Consider the following 20913-nt stretch of genomic DNA (forward strand, 5'->3'; position numbering starts at 1 on the left):
TATATACAGATATGACCTAATAAAAATATTAACCTCAAACTGTATGCCTTAAAATGATAAGACAGAGGATCAGTCCCATGTGTATGGACTAACTTAATACAATGATATAAATTCTCGATATTTCCCAGACATTAAAGACTGTTTATATACTCTTCACTTCTTAATAATTGACTAGTAAAATATAAGATTTTAAATTAACATAGTTATTTTTATTATTTAAGTTATTAATGTATATAAATTAAATACAATAGGAGTGGTGACCGGTGTTTACGCAAACGTACGAGAAAGGACGTAGTCTGATATGGACACTTCTAACATTATCAACAACAACAACAACAACAACAGCCTGTAAATTCCCACTGCTGGGCTAAAGGCCTCCTCTCCCTTTGAGGAGAAGGTTTGGAACTTATTCCACCACGCTGTTCCAATACGGGTTGGTGGAATACACATGTGGCAGAATTTCTATGAAATTTGTCACATGCAGGTTTCCTCACGATGTTTTCCTTCGCCGCTGAACACGAGATGAATTATAAAGACAAATTAAGCACATTAATCAGCGGTGCTTGCCTGGGTTTGAACCTGCAATCATCGGTTAAGATGCACGCGTTCTAACCACTGGGCCATCTCGACTCTTCACATTATCAACATCTACCCGCAAACTTCAGTCTCGTGAACAAGACATTCGTAGATAATGTCGAAATATCGAGCGCCATCAACTAAAATAAACATGGTAAATATCCCGAAATTAATATTAAACACTATGTCTAGTAATTCCTAATCATCGAATGTCTATTTTAGTTTCATTAATCTAAATAAGCCTTAAAATGTACTGTCAATTTAAACAACATCATTAACTATGCACACAGACAAGAGGAAACAAACGTATTCAAGTCTTCACATTTGAAGATCATAAACAATTTGCAGATTCACGTGATTTATAAACAGCAGCGTGTCTTATTTGTGCTTGAGATGTGGTTACAAGATGACGTCATGAATAAGTCGAGCAGACAGCGAAACAAAGATAAATGCGACGATGAATAAATCAAGTTGTTAACATTCCGTCCCGTTTCGTGAGATTGAGGTTTCTCTGTAAAAAAACCTTCGTTTTGCGACACGTTTTGTCGAGTTAAACGCGCTTGTAGATTTTTGTTGATGTTTACACAAATGGGTTAACAGACCCAGGTGCTCTCTCGTGACCAGTACGAGACAATGGATAGAATATATATATGTAGGAATTGCCAAATTGTTGTTAATCCTTCGTCTTCTACGAATTGTCAATTTTTTTTTTGTTTCTTAAGTAAGCTTATGTAACTGCAGGCAAAAGGGATTCAATAACATATCAAATGGTAAACTGTCAATAATAAGGTGACATTTTTTTTAATTGTCTCTATAAATAACTTAAAATATTTACTTGGACGATTCATCCATTTCAACACAAGATTATTTAGATGATTAAAAAGCTGACAGTAATATTTGTTAACTTTCAGGCAGGATATATTATAGGTATAATGTTGTTTAACTAACATAGTGCATTTCTAAATGGTGTTTCGTGGTTCTCCTCGGTAGAAACTGCATTTTGAACCGGTAGTAGATTAACACAAAATAATTCTGTAAAATGAAAAATATGTAGTTTTTGAAAGAGTCTAATTGACGATTTTTTTATTTTGATAACGATAACACATTCATTATTTAAGATAGTATATCCTACCACTGGTCACCACCCCTTCCCTACTTTGTATAATTTATGTAACATTGGCAAAGTAAGAAATACTAATCATCCCTTGGCCATAACATCTCCTATACGCCACTAACCCTGAAACCTACAATACTATGGCCCCTGTGCTTATAGTTACACTGTGCCGTCGTTCAAACCGAAGTACTACAGTACTAAGTAACGCATAAATACTTTACATAAATTAAGTCAACGGGCAAGAAGGTTTTTTTATAATAAGTCCAAATCAGTCAATATCTATACCAATTACAAAAACATCTAAAACTGTTTACAATGATAATCATGTATTCTAATATATACCTGACATTTGAAACTAATACGGGAACGAAAAATCTGTTATGGAAAATATTAAGATGCAAGTAAGCACGGCGTGCAGAAAGATTAATCTCTCTCAAATTCTCGTTAGGAATATATTTTAAAATTATGATTGGTATTTGATGCGAAAAATGTTCAAGAAATTTATTGAATTTATATCGTAAATCAAATATATTTTTGCTCGTATTGTTTTAGAATAATAAAACAAAAACAAAGTAAAGCCTGTCAATTTTCAACTGCTGGGCTAATGCCTCCTCTCCCTTTGAGGAGAAGGTTTTTGATCATATTCCACTATGACACCACCATATGAAATTAGACACATGCTGTTTTCCTTCACCGCTGAGCACGAGATGAATTACAAAGACAAATTAAGCTTACGAATATTCGGTGGTGCTTGCCTGGGTTTGAACCCGTAATCATTTGTTAAGATGCACGCGTTATAACCACTGGGCCATCTCAGCTAAAGCCAAAATTATTTTTTGAAAACTATACTCATACATTTTGGTATATATTTCAAAAATATGTGCTAATTGTTCGAAAATCTTCAACTGTCAGTCCGTGGAAATTAGCTGACTAATGACAAAACATTAGTCAGCCAATTTCCGAACAGGATTTTTGTTTAATTTTATTTCCGCCATGGACCTCATAGTGTAAAATATGCGTCGTGAGCTCTTTACAATGGTTACATATTCCGATATTTATGGTAATAACATTTTTGTGAGTTACATTATAAATAAAATAATATTGATTTATTTATTTATTCATTGGCACACAAACAATATAATCATAACATACATTTAAATTACGGACTTACACAATTTTGAGCCAGATTACGAGCATGCCGAGTACACATGACACAGCATGCTCGTATCACTTATATATTCATACAGTTTGATGTTTTTAATTTTAAAATTAATTTATAACATACATTATATAAATAAAAATATATTGACATTATGTAACATTAATACTTAAATTAAATAAATTACATTGAATGCTAATTACTATGAAACTAATTAAAAATTTTAAAATGCAATTACTTAAAAGATACGTTTTCCTTGTTACAGATCACATATGCGTTCAGCGAAGATAGTCAGTCAGGAATGCAAAAAATCGAAGAAATGACCAGCATCATAGCAAAATGGCTCACAAATGTTGGCAGACATGGCTGACAATCGCAACAATCACTCTAGTAACGACTATCACAAACGCCGACTTTACAACGGAATGCCAAAGACCTTGTGACTGCAGGTGGCAATCCGGTAATAAAGCTGCTATTTGCTCCAACTCGAGCTTACGAGTCGTGCCAGCCAATCTCAGCAGTGACATACAAATACTCGATCTCTCCAACAACAATTTACTCCAGTTACACCAAGAAGCCTTCAAAAGGGTAGGCCTAAGTAATCTAAAAAAACTATTCCTTAGAGAGTGCAGTATTGAAGCCGTACACAAAGCGGCATTCATGACATTAGCTATCATGATAGAATTAGATTTATCAAAAAATAGAATAAGACATCTGCATCCAGACACTTTCAAAGGCACCGAGAAACTTAGGTTAATAAACTTGAATAACAACTTTATCGATAAGTTGGAGGACGGACTATTTCGCAATCTGAAGTTCCTTCAAAAAGTTGAGGTAAGCAATAACAGAATAGTCAGGATCGGAACGAAGGCATTCGTAAACTTACCGCAGTTAAAGATATTGAGAATCGATGGAAACAGTTTGAGCCACATGAAACCGGAAACTTTGATGGCGTTAAGAAACTTATCCGGATTGGATCTACACAACAATCCATGGAGATGCGATTGCAACTTACAAACATTCAGAGATTGGGTGATCAGCCACAACTTATACACGCCGCCGACGTCGTGTGCGGAGCCCGCCTCGATTCGATCGAAACTTTGGAACGAATTAGACTCTTCGAACTTCGCCTGCCGGCCTACTATATTGGAACCGCTGCCGGACGCGACTATCAAAAGTTATGAGGAGAACGTGACTCTAATTTGCAAAGTCGTCGGCAATCCCACGCCAGACGTTGTATGGCGCTACAACGGCAAGACAATTGAGTTGCGATCCTTTGGAGAGATCCGTTACACCGTCACAGAGAACACGATGGATTTGATCAGATGGGTTAATTTGACGATACTTCATTCGCGTTATAGTGATAGAGGAAATTACACATGCGTTGCCGAAAATCCTGGTGGAAAAGACGAGAAAACGTTGACGCTTGTTTTGTCAAAATATGGCGGTTCGGGTACTATAGCTGGCATGGATGCGGATACCTTTGCAATTTTAGTGGGTTGCCTAACATCTATTGTTATTATATTCGGGGCAATATTGGCCGTTTGCTATTTTACGACGCAGAACAGTGAACTGAAAAGACTGATTAAAACCGACACTCGTTCCTCGAATGGAGAAGCTTTAATAGAGGGTTCTGTTAATTCTGAAGTCGAAAAAAGTTGTAAGACAGATGTTAATCCCGTTACAAAGCCGCCGAGAAAATATGAACCCCCGTCCCTTGCGAACGCCGCAACAGAGATGTTGGAGCTTAACAAGACTTTACTGGATAACGACTCTGTTTTAGGTAAGCACTTATTATCTCTTGCGATTTGCGATTAATGTGACGTAATACTTAAAGCAATATTACATATTTAGATGTCGTTGTATCAATGTTCTTTTCATTTTCTACTTTCATAAAAAACTTGACGACCTCCATGGTCGAGTGGTGTGTACACTGATATTCATGGGTACACCACGTGTCGCGGTCCCGGGTTCGATTCCCGGCCGAGTCGATGTAGATTATCATTAGCTTTCTATGTTGTCTTGGATCTGGATGTTTGTTTTACCGTCGTTACTTCTGATTTTCCATAACATAAGTGGTTTTAGCTACTTAAACTGGAATCAGAGTAATGTGTGTGATGTTGTCTCATGTTAATTTATTTTAACTTGAATGTAAATTGGTTTAACTGGATCCTAAAACATGTGACATGAAAATACTTTCACAACTTTATCGTGAAGTAATGTTGCTTGGAGATTATGTCGCAGAACAAATATTACACATCATTTTATATCCGTCTAAACGCTATAATCTTTTCATATTCCTGCTCACCCTATTGGAAAAACGAACTCTTAAATATTTACCATTTATTTTCCTCGTTGATTTCCTTAACCCATAACTTTTTTTATTTAATAACGAAACGTATGTATGTGTGTATACACTTGTTAGTAGATAATATTGTATTTAAAGTGATCGATTTTTATTGAATCTCCTGAAAATTATAAAAAAATGTCCCTTTTTTCTCATATGAAAGGATAACATATGTACAAAATATGATTTCTAAAACAGCAGTGTTTAAGTATAAGTTAACGTAAGCTAGAATTTTGAATTAAAAAATGTTTTATAGCATTCCTATTAAATGTCCTTTTTTAATTTTTAGTATCGGAGTAGCTTTTGTACGACTAAGCTTAAAATAATTTTGTAGAAATCTAAGCATTGTTTGTCCGAAAGAAAAATAAGTTCTATATTCACATAATTGCTTTTTAAATTTACCATTTAAAAACAATACCTTTTTCATTGAAAAGGTCACTGTATAAGCTGACTAGTGTAAATTTCTCGTACTTATCAATTTATCGATGAAAACATTTTAATGAGATAAAATCTTATCGAAGTCTCTCTATCTGAAAATTCAATACAAATATTATTAAAGCGAAGTTATTTGAATGAGAATACACTTTCAAAGTCGATATTGCGTGTAATTTTAATGGGTATCATGTATGATAAATACCACATGTTTGCAAGTATTTTTTTTTAAATTAAATTTGTCAAATAAATGAAGCTCAAGTTTATATTATGAATAAAAGAAACAGTATAAATACATGATTTTAAACTATGAATATATTAGCATATTTATTAAAATTAATCATTCCATTATATTCATTCAATAAACCTATTAAAATGTCGTTTCGTTCGGCAATAAATAACAATTTGGAATAAATAACGCTACCAGATATGTCTGACACAGAAATAAGTAAATTAAACTTAAACTTGGCAATTTCTCTTTGAATAATATAAACGCTTAACTATATTTTCTGCACGAAATAGTTACTCATAAATTACAAGGACCGACAGCCGACTATTTTCATGAAACATTCTTTTAACTTTGCCGTGCCTTGGACCATAAAAAATTAACGAGGTTACGGTCCTTTGTGCCAAGGCCCGATTGAACTTACTGAACAACAGAAACTGTGCCAAATTTTCGAAATATCAAAGAGTTAAAATTAGTTTTGTCGAAATTTCACTACACGGTCGAAATATCTCAACTTGAAGATTATTTTGCAACAAGCTGTGCTAGCGACCTTGTACGCATTTGAATTTAATTAAAAAAAATTGTAGCCTAAATTACTCTCTATTATATCATTTATCTGCCAGTGCAAGTCCCATCAAAATCGGTCCAGCCGTTCCAGAGATTAGCCGGAACAAACAGACAGACAGACAGACCAACAAAAATTGTAAAAAATGTTATTTTACTACCGTGTATAGATAGAATCAAATGCATTGCGTTTAAAGGGCTATTTTAACGCAATGCATTGAAATTGGCTGTTTCTTTTAGTTTTATTCTTTTTTCGATTTGAAAACACATATGCCATTTAATAATACTAAATAAAGTCTTCTCATCGAGAGTCAATTTCTTTGGATGAGAGTTCAATTCTAAATTTTAAATTTCAAAACTGTCCAACGCAAAACTGTCTCAATATCACCACGTTATGTATCAAGTTTTAAATAAAGAATACTTTGTTTTTTTGCAGTAAACGAAGACCACAGTCGGCTGGAGATAGAACTGCCCAAGATCTCCAAGGAAATAATTCTGGATCGCTTGTCTCAAGACCCTCAAGCGTATCCACCTGATCTTCTCTCCTTCCCACTGCGGGCAACCAATCAGGTATCACCTGCCAGCGGTATTTCATCAGGTCAAGAACGACCATCAATATCACAAGAAAGTCCAAAGTCTCCAAATTACGGAGTATCGTCCATAAACTCAGCACTATACAGCAGACTTCAGAACACGAGTTATCAAGAAATACCACTCGTCAGCACCAAAGGTTACGTCACATTACCCAGACGACCGAGGTTAAGCTATCCAGATAACACATTACGCCCTCAAGTATTTTCAACGTTGAACGGAGTCATACCTTACTATGACAATTTTAATATGAAACTCTTTGGTAACGGTGGAAACTATTACAGCCTTAATAAAAGCGAAATAGACTTAGGTCCAGTTTGTAAGACTGGATTTCTAGATGCTTCGGATGATATTGAACCAGCTCCATCACCTGCACCTGGTACCCCTCATGCTACTATACCACGGAACAGCTTAAGTTCTCCAAACATACACAACCAGCTGTTAATGCTGCAGGCTATGGCTAATGGCCATGCAAAGAGGTCATCAGAGCATAGACCTTTGAAAGTGACATTGACGGAGAGTGAAGGCCTTTTAAGAGGTTCGAATCGAGATTTGAAAGTAGGTTATAGTGTCAACGTCGCCAGTACGTTAGGTAAAGGTCGAACAATTACAAACGCACCTCCAAAACCGAGGAAACGTAACTCTGTCGACGTAAAAGAGACATTTTTGAACGCCATCGATAATGCCACTCAAGTGTAACTTCAAGTATTACTTCGAGTGTAACTGCAAGTATTACTTCAAGTGTAACTTAAAGTATTACTTCAAGTGTATGAAGTGTGAAGTGAGTGTTAAATGACGATGGAATAACTTGAGTGTGAGTGTTTTTATACTCAGTGTTCTGAGTGCTGAATTTGTTGCCATTCGTTTAAAAATATTTATCTGTTGATAATTTTGTTTGAATTTTAGTGTTATTTTTTTAATGTAATTAATTGTTATCTCAATTATTATATACAATTAAAATGTCACGAAACATTATATATATACATATATACTAATTAAGTTTTTGTAAGTATTGAATTTTTTTTGAACTACGTTTACATTTTTTATTTTATTTCAGTGTTTACTATAATCACATTATATATTAAAATATTCTGTATTTTTTTTAATTTCAATGATAATATAAAACAATGTTTTTAGTTAATTTATATAATTTACTTAACATATAAAAAAACTAATAATTGTTTTGGGTAGAAAACTAAATGAATTGAATCAGGATTTTTGGGAAGCGATATTACAAATAAGCCATGAAGTATATCATAATTCATTAGAAAATTATATCAAATCAAACGTACTTTTAATAGTTAATGGTAAGAAAATTGTAAAAATTATATTATTTAATAAATACAATATTATATTATGATTCCAATATTGGTGCTTATGAGAATAATAATTGCGTTATTTAAATAAATTTCCAGTGCTTTCTTTAATGTCTCGTTACCGCCAAAATTAACTTTATATAAGGGCTTGGATACACTTGTGGGGTTTTTTAATTTATCTTATTTTAATATCATTATACAGAGATTATATTTTAATTAAAATATCAGCTATTCACAAAATAATAAAGTCATATATATAGATATTCATTAATTTAATAATACATCTGTAAAAATTTGTAAAGTACGATAAAATTATTATTAACAGTTTATTTTTTTGTCTTTCAAATAACTACTTAAACCATATGAGATGAAAAAATAACAATTTGGTTGAAATATTGTTGCAGACTTGGTTCTTTAAATATCATACGTGTGTCCAAGCCTTGTTAGAAAAAAAAAAATATTACTGTTTAAAATAGTTAATAATATAAAGGAAAGAACTAAGTTTTACCGGTTTTAATAATCGCTTTATTGGCTAGTTGAAAAAAAAGTTATGTTTACGATTGTATAAATGTAAATAAATTGGGGTTTACATGAAACTAAAAAAACTCTATATTAAAAAAAAAAAATTGTATTTCTTATTAAGTATCGTTTAATAAAGACGCTTCTGCGATTTTGAACTTACAGTGTATTGATTTAAAGATTTTAATAGATATTTGACTTATAACATTTTGAAATTGAATCTACGCAAGCATCTCCACATCATCTCTCTTGTGGTCTGTACGCTCAGATATTTTAAACTTCACAACGGAATTTAATGCAGTTTTCAATAATAAAAAGAGTGAGTAAGGATGTTTATAAGTATTTATTTACAATATAGTAAAGAACAAAATAAAAAAAGAGACTACACCTATCTAAGAGGCTGGCAACCTATCTGTTAGTCCTTCAGTACTGCAGTTGTCCATGGACAGTGCTAATCATATTCCATTAGGTAAGCATTCAGTCAGTTTGCCGCCTATAATATATCTGATTTAATTTCAATCTACACCTTATATATATACCCTTCTTGCAAACGCATAAAGCCAGGATTCGTAGCAAGTAAAAATAAACGAAAAATTATCGGTGGGTAAAATCTAATACGTGTAGAGCCTGGTTTATTAAAAGAAAACTTTAAATTAATAGCAGAACATGATCATGTATTAACAAAAAGTTATGTGTTCGATATTGAAAACAATAATAACATTTAAAATTAAAGACATACGTATCAGAATCGCGTATCACTGTAAGTCTCAACAGAAGCGTATTTATTCTACAACTATTATAAGTCTTGCTTTTGTAATAGGTTTTATTTTATAAATATTGTATTTCTTATTTATTTCCAATTATATTCCAGTCGGAATAAGTGTAAGTGTCTAGAGAAACCCTTAATAAAGTAAATTCAAAATCGCGACCATTATTAACGCCATTTTTAATTTAAGTTTTTGTTAGTTACTTTCATAACTCAACTATTTTTAAAGTTTTTATGAAAACAATAAATACTTAAATAGTTTTGGAACAATTACAGTCGCAACTATTTTAATCGTGGAATTAATATTACTACACGACTGTCCAAGTTACATTTTTATTATTCCATCACTTTTGAAGTCTGAAAAAATTGCATACATAACTAGTGTATCGTTAAAAATTCTACATAATCCTAAGTGATTCAATAAAAATATTAATTAATTCATTCATCATTTTTATTTATTAATTTAATGACAATTAAAAATATAGAATTAGCTTTTATTGTTAATAGTAATAACTTATCCGACTGGAATAATAATAATAAAACGGCACTAGCATATATTAAGCTATATTTGAATTTCATAATAGTATATAATGTTACATATATTTTTGTATACTTATTTAAATTTATTGTTTCACGACTTTATAGTTTTATGTAATCCTTAAGTATATAATAAGTGGTGTGGTGTACATTGGCGTGTGTGTTGATGGACCAATGAAATGAGCGGAAAGATTATTGTAACAATAAATAAACAGTTTTAAATATATATCGTTTTATTTAACACTAATTCTAATAATTATATACTGTTCTGCCTGTTTTTGTGTTCTCTATGAAATGAGCATAACAATTTCAAGGAATAAGTGTACCTTTTATACTTAACTCTACTCCACAAAAGCCTTATAACCTTCCTACTGCTGGGCTAAGGACTCCTCTCCCTTTAGGAGAAGGTTTGGAACGTATTCCACTTTACTTCCAAATTAGATAGGTTTCCTCACGACATTTTTCTTCCCCACTGAGCACGAGAATAATTATACACAAATATAGCACATCAAAATTCAGTGGTTCTTGCCTAGGTTTGAACCCGCTATCACCCATCTCGGCTCTAACTCTCAAATTGATTTAACCAAAGTTTAGTGCATAGAATCATCAACCTGAATGGAGAATAAATATGTGACAAGTAAATAAAAAGTAGCAAGTATCATAATTACATCAGTTGTTATAAAATGAATTTTTATGAAAAAAAAAAAACAAGTTTTTTTTTTTATATCGACCTAAGATAATTTGGTATCACAGCTTTGTTCACTCACGAAGGCACGCCTCTACGTTAAATTAATATAAGCGAGCATTAAGCCTCATTTACACAAGACGAGTTTCTCGAACGCGAGCGGTGAAAAATCGTAAGCGATTATACCGCGAGAAACCTCCATGCGTTTCTCTCCAATGTTATTTATATAATGATATAAAGTGGTAGCGTTTAAGAGATCAGCCTCTTCAATTATTAATACTACATGCAAGTTTTTGTAGGTCAATGTATATAGTACGACACAACTTTTATGTAACATCGAGCAATTCAATAAAACCGATTACTGCCGATTTATACGCCCAATAGAAATAGCTCCCTATCGAGCTTTTCGACGATATCCGTCGCTATAGATTCTAGCATCAGTTCAATCCGAGAAAGCGAGTGCATGTAAATCGACGCGTCGATATGTCGATATGTCGTCAATTTGACACGTCGCGTCGTGTCAAATTGACGACATATTAGCTCATATGATATTACAAGTTATTACGTTTTTGTAAAGATCATATTCGCGTAATAAATAAATATTGATAATTTGGGATAGCGTACTTTGTTCGGATGTGATCGGTTTTACGAATTTAGCCGATGATACATCTAAGTTGTGTCTATACGTGTACATGACTCGACTTGTCCAACCAATGTATATCTCTGTACTGATTTTGAATGTCGCTCACCAGTCTTGATCTATATTTTTGACGATCAAGATCTATTTATTTTTTTAAAGTACGCAAAACGATATTAAATTTATAGAATTGGAAAAACATCAAACTATTTAATTTTTAATCGATATTATTTTATATATAATAATAATTAAAGTTACATTAAGGTATCAGAGCGATAGTACTAGATAAATAAATGATTATAGTAATCAAATCATTATATAAAAAACGTTTATAATTTTTCCAAAAGCCTAATAATTCGTAATTAAGGTTACAGTATAACTCTAATTTAGGGGTTTTAAAATCCTGATAAGTAATCAAGAGTTGGCCGTAATAAAAGGTTAGAAATTTAGTCTCGATAAACCTTTACGTAAATTAAAAAAAAAAAAACGGTCACGGAATAAAAAAACAGCGATTACTAGTAATTTCATTTGACTAATTACAGAAATAATCGCAGCTAGGACGACTATAAAAGTATTTCCATCCAAGGACATTTGTAATTAAATTATTATTATTAACGGAAAAGTGTTATCGTTAGATAAGGTAAATTGAATTAAATTGACGACGTTATTTTATTATTTACAAAAACAATTTTTCCTTAATATTTCAGTTGAGAATCCGGACCAGCACTAAATTTTGATACGCTTAAATTTTGATCGTAAATTATTTGGAATATATGATCATTAGGTGGTATAGTACTACCTGCAAGTAAATTGAGTGTACTACCGGTCTGATACTAGTTAAAAGTAAAGTATACTAACAGCCTGTAAATTTCCCACTGCTGGGATAAGGCCTCCCCTTCCATTAAGGAGAGGGTTTGGAATATATTCCACCATCGCTGTTCCAATGCGGGTTGGTGTAATACACTTGTGGCAGAATTTCGATGAAATTAGATACATTCAGGTTTCCTCACGATGTTTTCTTTCACCGCCGAGCACGAGATGAATTATAAACACAAATTAAGCACATATGCACTGGTGCTTGCCTCGGTTTGAACCCGCAATTATCGGTTAAGATGCACGCCTTCTAACCACTGGGCCATCTCAGCTCACTACTATGATATGATACTAGGTAATATGTCAGCAATACCGAATCACTTTACCCTTGGAAATTTAACTACAGGTCTTCAGATTTGCAGCCCAACTGACGCAGAAGATTTATCAGAAATTAGGTGAAAATTGGTATTGTCGAATTTTATTGAAGAATTTTGGTAAATTTAATTACATTTAATGGTAAAATAAATTAAATCTATTCATTAGAATTGTTGTACAGCTTCTTACATTGAAATGAGTGAAACGAAGAAAAAATCAATTAGGAAGAAGACAAAAGTTCTGAGAGTTTGACGTTTAATTTGTATTCAAGGTTACGTCGTTTGAAATGGGCGGAACATTGTTAAAATAATAAGCAATGGAAAGTCGTCTTCGTGGAGGTCAACGCAAACTTCGTCATCAATTTGCTATCCAAAAATTAAAGTGATATACTGCTTGGTATGAAAATATAGCACGATATAGCACAAGAAAAAAATTAAAGTTATCACTGTCCTTTCCAACAAATTATGCAACAAATTAGATCAAATATATATAGTGTTTAATACCTTGCCTTGAAGTCGACAAATATTAATTCCACGCTTTTTATACAATATATATAATATACATAATCTTCTTTTTAATTGTATGCCTTCCTAACCAATGTATTTTTTACAAACGATTTGAATTTATGAATCGGCATAGTTGAAAACATAGAATGAGCCCATCTGCTATGTAACAGAAAAAAAACAAAAGGAAAGAAAACAGTATATATATACATTTAACGTATACAGATGGTAAAGGTGTTACCTAAATTCTATCATCCAAAACATTACCCATCTCTAATCTAATCTCATTTTCACGCAGGAAAGTGGACGAAATGGTTCCAAACTCAATTAGTTTTGACCCAAATGTGTACTCCTCAGACGCTACCCTCAAAAAATCCTTTCTCATTTAATTTGTTCAGGAAACAAGTGAACTAAGTGCTTCTGTTTTTAAAGTGAACTTGTTACGTTTTGTTTTTTGGTTATAATAAAATTAAATCTTATTTTCAACAAATAAAACTTCACTCACAATTTCGGTTGTTCATTAGGCGTTAAATATAAATAGAGAAACTCTTTCCTCGGTATTAAAGCTTTTTTTATGGTATTAGTTGGCAGACGAGCATATGAGCCACCTGTTGGTCAGTGGTCACCATCACCCATAGACAATGACGCTGTAAGAAATATTAACTATTTCTTACATCGTCAATGTGCCACCAACCTTGGGAACTAAGATGTTATGTCCTTTGTGCCTGTAGTTACACTGGCTCACTCACCCTTTAAATCGGAATACAACAATATTTGGCGGTAGAATAACTGATGAGTGGGTGGTACCTACCCAGACGGGCTTTTTTGTTTACTGTTGCAAAATTTCTCCCTTTGAGGAGAAGGTTAGGAGCATGTTCCACCACGCGATTTTGGATTCACATGTGTCAGAATATATTTGATATTAGACACATGCAGTTTTAATCTGTGTTCTCCTTCACCAACGAATTTAATATTTTAAACACATTAATATATGTGTGCGCTTAATAGCGCAAGTAAATGTAGTGGTTCTTACCTGGGTTTGAACTCGTAATCACCGATTAACACGTATGTGTTCTAAACACTGGACAAAATCGCTTTCGGTATAGCTTGCTATACACAAAATTTGCTCAATAATTGAATTTGGTTTAGTGGTTTGGCTAAAAAGCGTATCGGATATTAAATTACGACAAACACAAAATAGATAAATAATAGGCGCTGAGTTTTAAGAAATCTTCAAAGTTGTAATATTCCTTTGGTCGGTTTTGCTTAGCTTGTGGAGTATATAGTCATTGTTATTATGTGTTGGGTGTACAAAAAATGCCTCACCCACTAATGCTAAAAGACATAATTTGCAATTTGATTAATTAGTGGAACGAAGACCTTTTACACTTACTGTGGAGTGAACTGTCAGAAATTGTTACGTAAGAAAGAAGCGTTAGGACCCCTTTATACCTTTCCTTCTCTTTCTGTTTCTCTTTGTCTCTTCCTAAATAAAATTGTATATAAAGTACAGTTTTATATAATAATAGTTCTCATACGCAACTTTTTTTTCGTTTCACAATTTCACGGTACATATTATTTACAAGGTCATGGGTTTTCCAAAGCAAGCAATTCGATTCATCTAAAATAGCGTTTAATTTTGTTAGTTACAAATAAAATTTTACTATTTAATAAATCACTATTATAAAAGCTGACTAATAAAAACCTAAAATAACAAATCGACAATTGCAAACGAACCCTAATTAATAAATAGAAATACATTTATAACTTTAACGTCTTAAATAAATATTTTAAATTAACCGACACTTCTTATGTCATTAAATAAAAATATGTTACGTTTTTTATTGAGACGACCCCCTTCGACTCTATTGCTAACACAAAGCTTACATCTTACTCCTTGGTGCTAAAACAAACTTTGTATCAAAATTCATCAAATATAGGTCAGCAGTTTTGCCGTGAAAAAGCAACACATATAGTTACTTTCCCATTTATGATGCTAGTATAGATTATGTATGTATTCAGCCATTAACGTGAGTGACTTAATGGACCTTTTTATTTTTCGTAACACGGAAGGGTTACCTAAATTACACCGTCCCTAATTATGTGACTAAATTAAAAGTATATTACTTTATTCGAGCCTTTAGAAGAACTTTTGAATTGTAATTTTACAGGATAACATCAAATTTAATACTATCACTGAAAAATTCTGATAATAAACTGGTAAGTTTTTCACTCGTTGATATCATCTATCTAATTGAGTCGAGTAATATTTCAATTAGTAAAGATATTGAACATGAGATTCCAATTAAGTATCGGCAAAGTCAATAATATTCTTTTTATGAAGTTCCACATATTTTCCAACGACTTCCTTGCAAAATACTGGCTGAGCAGCTGTTTCACACCACGCAGTGTTTGATCCAGGAGTTAATTGCACAATACAAACTCACCTGTTGACTCCTTCGTGCTTTGGTAATCGGTATGTCGTGTTTTTGCTTTCATATTTTCATTCCTATTTTTGAGGTCTTTAAGATTATGTTAATACTATACTGATATGGTATCGCCTGCCACTGTTAGTTCTCAAAAGTGCTGTCTTATAATATGACTAAATCTTGATAAAAGATGATTTGCACCACTGAATAAGATCTCCTACATATTACCTTTGATGTAATCTTTAATATTATAATTACTATTTGATTTTTCGGTGCCTGCGTATTTATATTACGAGACATCATCACAACTTTAATTAGAAGCAGTCTATTTGTCATCTTAGGATTCTGGAGACCTTGGTCTGTCTGGTAATATAATCATGACCATCACCTATCAAAACTATGATAAATATGAGTGTGTGACTTAAAGAACAAAGGCAATAGTGGCAATAAATATTCAGCACGATTCAGAAATATTAAATTACCCATATAGCTTCTACTTTTACTGGGAACGTAACGTAAAACAGTTATAAATATTTTCAGCTAGTTTCACGATATTTTATTTAAAGTTTGCAAATACAATGCAAACGAAATTTTATTTGATTAAATATTGAAACAATATTTTAAAATATTTCGTTTTGACTATTGAGTGATATAAATAAAGGTTAATTTTGAGAAACGTGTCCATCTGAAGATCCTATGTTCAATTTCATAAATAATTAATTATAAGTGTTATCAATTAATTATATAGTTTTAGTCTCTCTCCAATCCTTTTTAAATTTTCTCAGCAAATAAAGCTTTGACTCTACTGGATAGAGTTTATAATTGGGTCAGAATTTTTGATGTGTATAATAACAACAGTCTGTATATTTCCTACCGTTGGGTTCTCCCTTTTGAGGAAAAGGTTTCGAGTATAAGTAAAATAAAATATAGAATTTCGTTGAGAATTAGACTAACAATTAGGCAGGTTTCCTCACGACGTTTAAATTTACCACTACAAGATGAATTATAATATGCGGAATCAATCAATCAATCAATCAGGCCATTTCCGACCACTGCTGGACAAAGGCCAGATCGTTCTTGGGCTACTCGCATCCAGCTCCTGGATCCCGGAAGATTTATGTTCAAATTCTTAGAATGGAATTATAAAAATGACCAAATACGTCAATCCATCTGGAGAAAATGTTTCAACAAAACCTAAATGTTATATCAATATAGGAACTGATATGAAATATAATATACATTTTATGTTTGTTAGATGTACCCACAAATATTTTCATGTATTGAATTTCGTTATAAATTTCACTAGACATTTTCGGATGATGTAAAACGTTTCCTGAATTCCTGACATGAATCTTAACTTGCTTCAAATATTTCGGTTTCCTACACGAAATGTGCATGGCTATTATATTCTAAGTGGGCCGAGATGAATATTTGAATATGTGGATTGAATAGAGCTTGTGAATATTAAACAAAGATCAGGTTTAAGCCGGGGTAAGAATAACAGTATCAATTGTTAGCGGAGCTACGAATTCCTTCCTTCTAGGAAAAAGAAGGTTTGGAACTTTGAAGATTATATACTACTTCAATATGACGTGGGGGTACATGAGTCTCCTTTTAATATTATGCATATATATGCTTTGTTTGTTTATATGCATATACTTATTGCTTGGTTTGCGTTAATTCTGAATTTTGCTAGCGACTATATATATCTTGCTTAGATAGTTTGGCGGACGAGCATATGGGCCATCTGAGGGTAAATGGTCACTATCACCCATAGACAATGACGCTGTAAGAAATATTAACTATCCCTTACATCGTCAATGCGCCACCAACCTTAGGAACTAAGATGCTATGTCCCTTGTGCACTGACTCAGTCACCTTCAAACCGGAACACAACATTACTGCGTACTGTTGTTTAGCGGTAGAATATCTGATGGGTGGGTGGTACCTACCCCGGAGGGCTTGCACAAAGCCTTACCACGAAGTAGGTAAGTGGGTAAGTAGTAGATTCTTCAAACCACGCTTTATTAAATTAATAGTTAATTTATTTTACTGTCATGATCTCTGATAGTTTTAATTTATATCTGTCATCGATTTACCTTTAAATAGATTTTTTTAATAACCTGACAAAATAAGCCAAAGAAAATATAGCCAAGAAGATTATGTCATCTTTTGGAAGATGTCCTAAAAATATTATCATGTTTTTAATGTGATTTTTAATAATATATTTAATATAATGTCACAAATTTGAAAGTAGCACTGCTTGTTATACTTTCAAGACTAAATCAATGAACCGAAATTGGTGAAATTTGTCATGAAGTAGGCTTCAACCCCGAACCCCGGGAATCCCCCCTAGCTGTTGGAGGCCCGCATAAGCGGGCCGACCGTCAGGGCGTCATGGTAGCATACGTAAGCGATCCCGTGGCGCCCGCCGAAAGACGGAGAGGGTACCGCTAGTTTTTTAGTGGGTAAACCCGGTTGACCTGGGCGAACTCCAGGAAACCGGGGAGTCCTATACATCCCCCCACTTTTCATCACGTGGGGAGGAAACATAAATGCTACATTTTTTATATATAGTATAAAAAACAACCATTTAAACGCAAGCGAAGAAGCAGTTAGACTAAATATATAAATTGATAATATTCACTTGAATAACTTAGCATGTAAATAACATAACCAAGGTCTGAAAGGCTAGATCACGTAAATCTTAAATTGTGGGTTTAGATACGCACCATGTGTTTCATTTGTGTTTATAATTTATATCATTCAAGTGTCAAATGGAAATCTAGGGCATGATATCCACCAAAGGGTCTCAAGCCTATTTCTCAAAGGGAATAAATTTTAGCTAGCGATTAATGTATAAGCTGTAACTTTACTTTTCAACTTTATGTATACGTTTTAACTAAACACGTTATAATTATATCACTTTAGGTAATAAATAAATCGAACAGTCCACAAACAGACAGACGTACAAACAGACAGATAGACAAAGATTGCAAAAAATGTTATTTTGCTGCTATTTTGTTATGTACAGGGTACATTTGCATAGAGTTAAAAAAGGGCTATTTGAGTATTACAAACAGACACTCCGATTTCATTATATGTATAAATGAAATAATTTATAAAGTTGTTTTTAATGACACTGTATATTAAAGATATCTATGTATTATTAACACCAAAAAATCCAGTTACATACAGGAGTGCCACCGAGTTTTGGAACTAAGGTATGTCCCTCCGTAAGCTTGTAGTTACATTGGCTCATTCACAAAAAAAATGTGACCAATTAACTAATGTGATAAGTGTATAATTAATACAGTTTTATTATGTATTTTTATATGGAAATGCTAGTTGTACCCGCGACCTTGTACGCGTTTGACTTTATGGAAAAGAAATTTATTGTAGCCTAAGTTACTCCTTATTATATCAGTTATCTGCCAGTGAAAATCCCTTTAAAATCGGTCCAGTCGATCCAGAGATTAGCCGGAACAAAACGGAAAAAGAGATAAAAATTGTAAAAAATGTTAATTTGGTATATGTACCGTGTATATATACATACATGAATTGGTATATTATGGTATATATTGATATATATGGTATATTAAATACTAAAATCTTGAGATACTATGCATTGAGTAGCAAGGGCTATTTTAATATTACAATCAGTTACTCCAATTTTATTGTATGTATAGATAAATATTTCCGTTAACTACAAAATAAAACAAAATTATTTTATATGAATGTTTTGAAATCTAACGGCGAAAGAACGCCTTAATTTTATGAAACCACGTATATTAAAAATAAAAACACATTATATAGTAACTACCTATACGAGTAATTCATATTTGTATATATTTAAGCATTTAATGTTATTAATTCTTATGTTAATAATTGATTTAATACGTATATTATACGGTATAATAATTAACTAGAACAGTGTTATTATTAATTAAGGTATTATTAAAATAATACCTTAAAAATCGAGCATGAAATTACAAGAGTGTAATATTTTTCCGAAATAGAAACAGGCGTCGACGCTTCGAAAACGTTTTGTATCATAATTATGTTCTTGTGTTAATTTATTACATGAAAATGAAATTCAAGCTTAAATTATTCATGAAAATAGTCTAAATTTAAAGTGGCTGAAACTACGAAGCGCTTACTAGCTACTTCTTATATAATTATATTAAATACTAAAATCTTCTTCCAAAACGCGTCGCGTCGTCTGTACGTCTGTAAAAGTTTATTTACATTTTTTTTTTACATTATATTTATCGCTTAAGCTAAATGAAATAATATGAATGCATATAGTTTACTCGGTGGTAGGTACCTATTGACCATATAATGAATAACAAAAAACCATTTGACGACCACCGTGGTCGAGTAGTCTGTACATCGATTTTCACGGGTACGCTGCTCCGAAGTCCTAGTTCGATTTCCGGCGTCGATGTAGAAAATGTTCAGTTTTCTGTGTTGTCTTGGATCTGTTTGTGGTGCCGTCGTTACTTCTGATTTTCCATAACACGAGTGCTTTAGCTACTTACATTGGGATCAGAGTAATGTATGTGATGTTGTAAAATATTGATTAATTTATATTTCATATAGTCGATTGCGAAGCAGCAATGTTTTATTGTTATGCAGATTGAGGAAGCCGGTATAACTACAGGCATAAGGAACGTAACTTAAGTTACCAAGGTTGGTACTGCATTGGCTACAAATGGTTGATATTTCTTGCAGCGCAATTAATCGTTGGTTATCCGATGACACTTGCCGCCAACCTTTGCTATGTTTCTTTGTCTTATAGATTGGCTGACGAGCATATTGGCCACCTGATGGTAAGTCACCACTGCTCATAAACAATGGCGCTGTTAGAAATATTAACCATTCCTTACTTCACCAATGCATCACCAACCTTGGAAATAATGGTATTATATCCTGTACATGTAGTTTCACCAACTCACCCTTCAACCGCAACACAACAATACCAATTATTTTTGTTTGACGGTAGAATGAATTTGATGAGTGGCTGGTACTCACGACACAAAGCCCAACCATTAAGTAAACCAACTTTCTGGTATAGATTGATAAATAAAATTTATAACGTGTGTATGTGTACCCCGGGCCACAGTGTATCATGTACCCGGGCCGCGTATTGTCCCTCTTTCCCCTTCGTACATCTAAACCGATGATTGTTGGTTTAAAACCAGGCAAGCACCGCCTGCTTAATTTGTGTTTATAATTCATCTCATGCTTGGCGGTGAAGGAAAACATCTATATCATATCATAGGAAAACTGCATGTCTAAATTCATCGAAATTCTGCCACATG

The 20913-nt window shown here is 32.8% G+C and overlaps 1 protein-coding gene across 1 annotated transcript in view; it reads left to right on the forward strand.

The window, feature by feature from the left end:
• Nucleotides 1–7734, forward strand: part of LOC124537892 — a 414407-nt gene extending 406673 nt beyond the window's left edge. The window contains exons 5-6 of the mRNA XM_047114852.1: nucleotides 3115–4632; nucleotides 6855–7734. Coding sequence (XP_046970808.1) covers nucleotides 3189–4632; nucleotides 6855–7708 — 2298 coding nt within the window. The 5' untranslated portion in view covers nucleotides 3115–3188 and the 3' untranslated portion in view covers nucleotides 7709–7734. The remainder of the gene's footprint in view (nucleotides 1–3114; nucleotides 4633–6854) is intronic.
• Nucleotides 7735–20913: the final 13179 nt, after the last annotated feature.

The sequence above is a fragment of the Vanessa cardui genome, chromosome 19 (genome assembly GCF_905220365.1).
Source record: "Vanessa cardui chromosome 19, ilVanCard2.1, whole genome shotgun sequence".
NCBI lineage: Eukaryota > Metazoa > Arthropoda > Insecta > Lepidoptera > Nymphalidae > Vanessa > Vanessa cardui.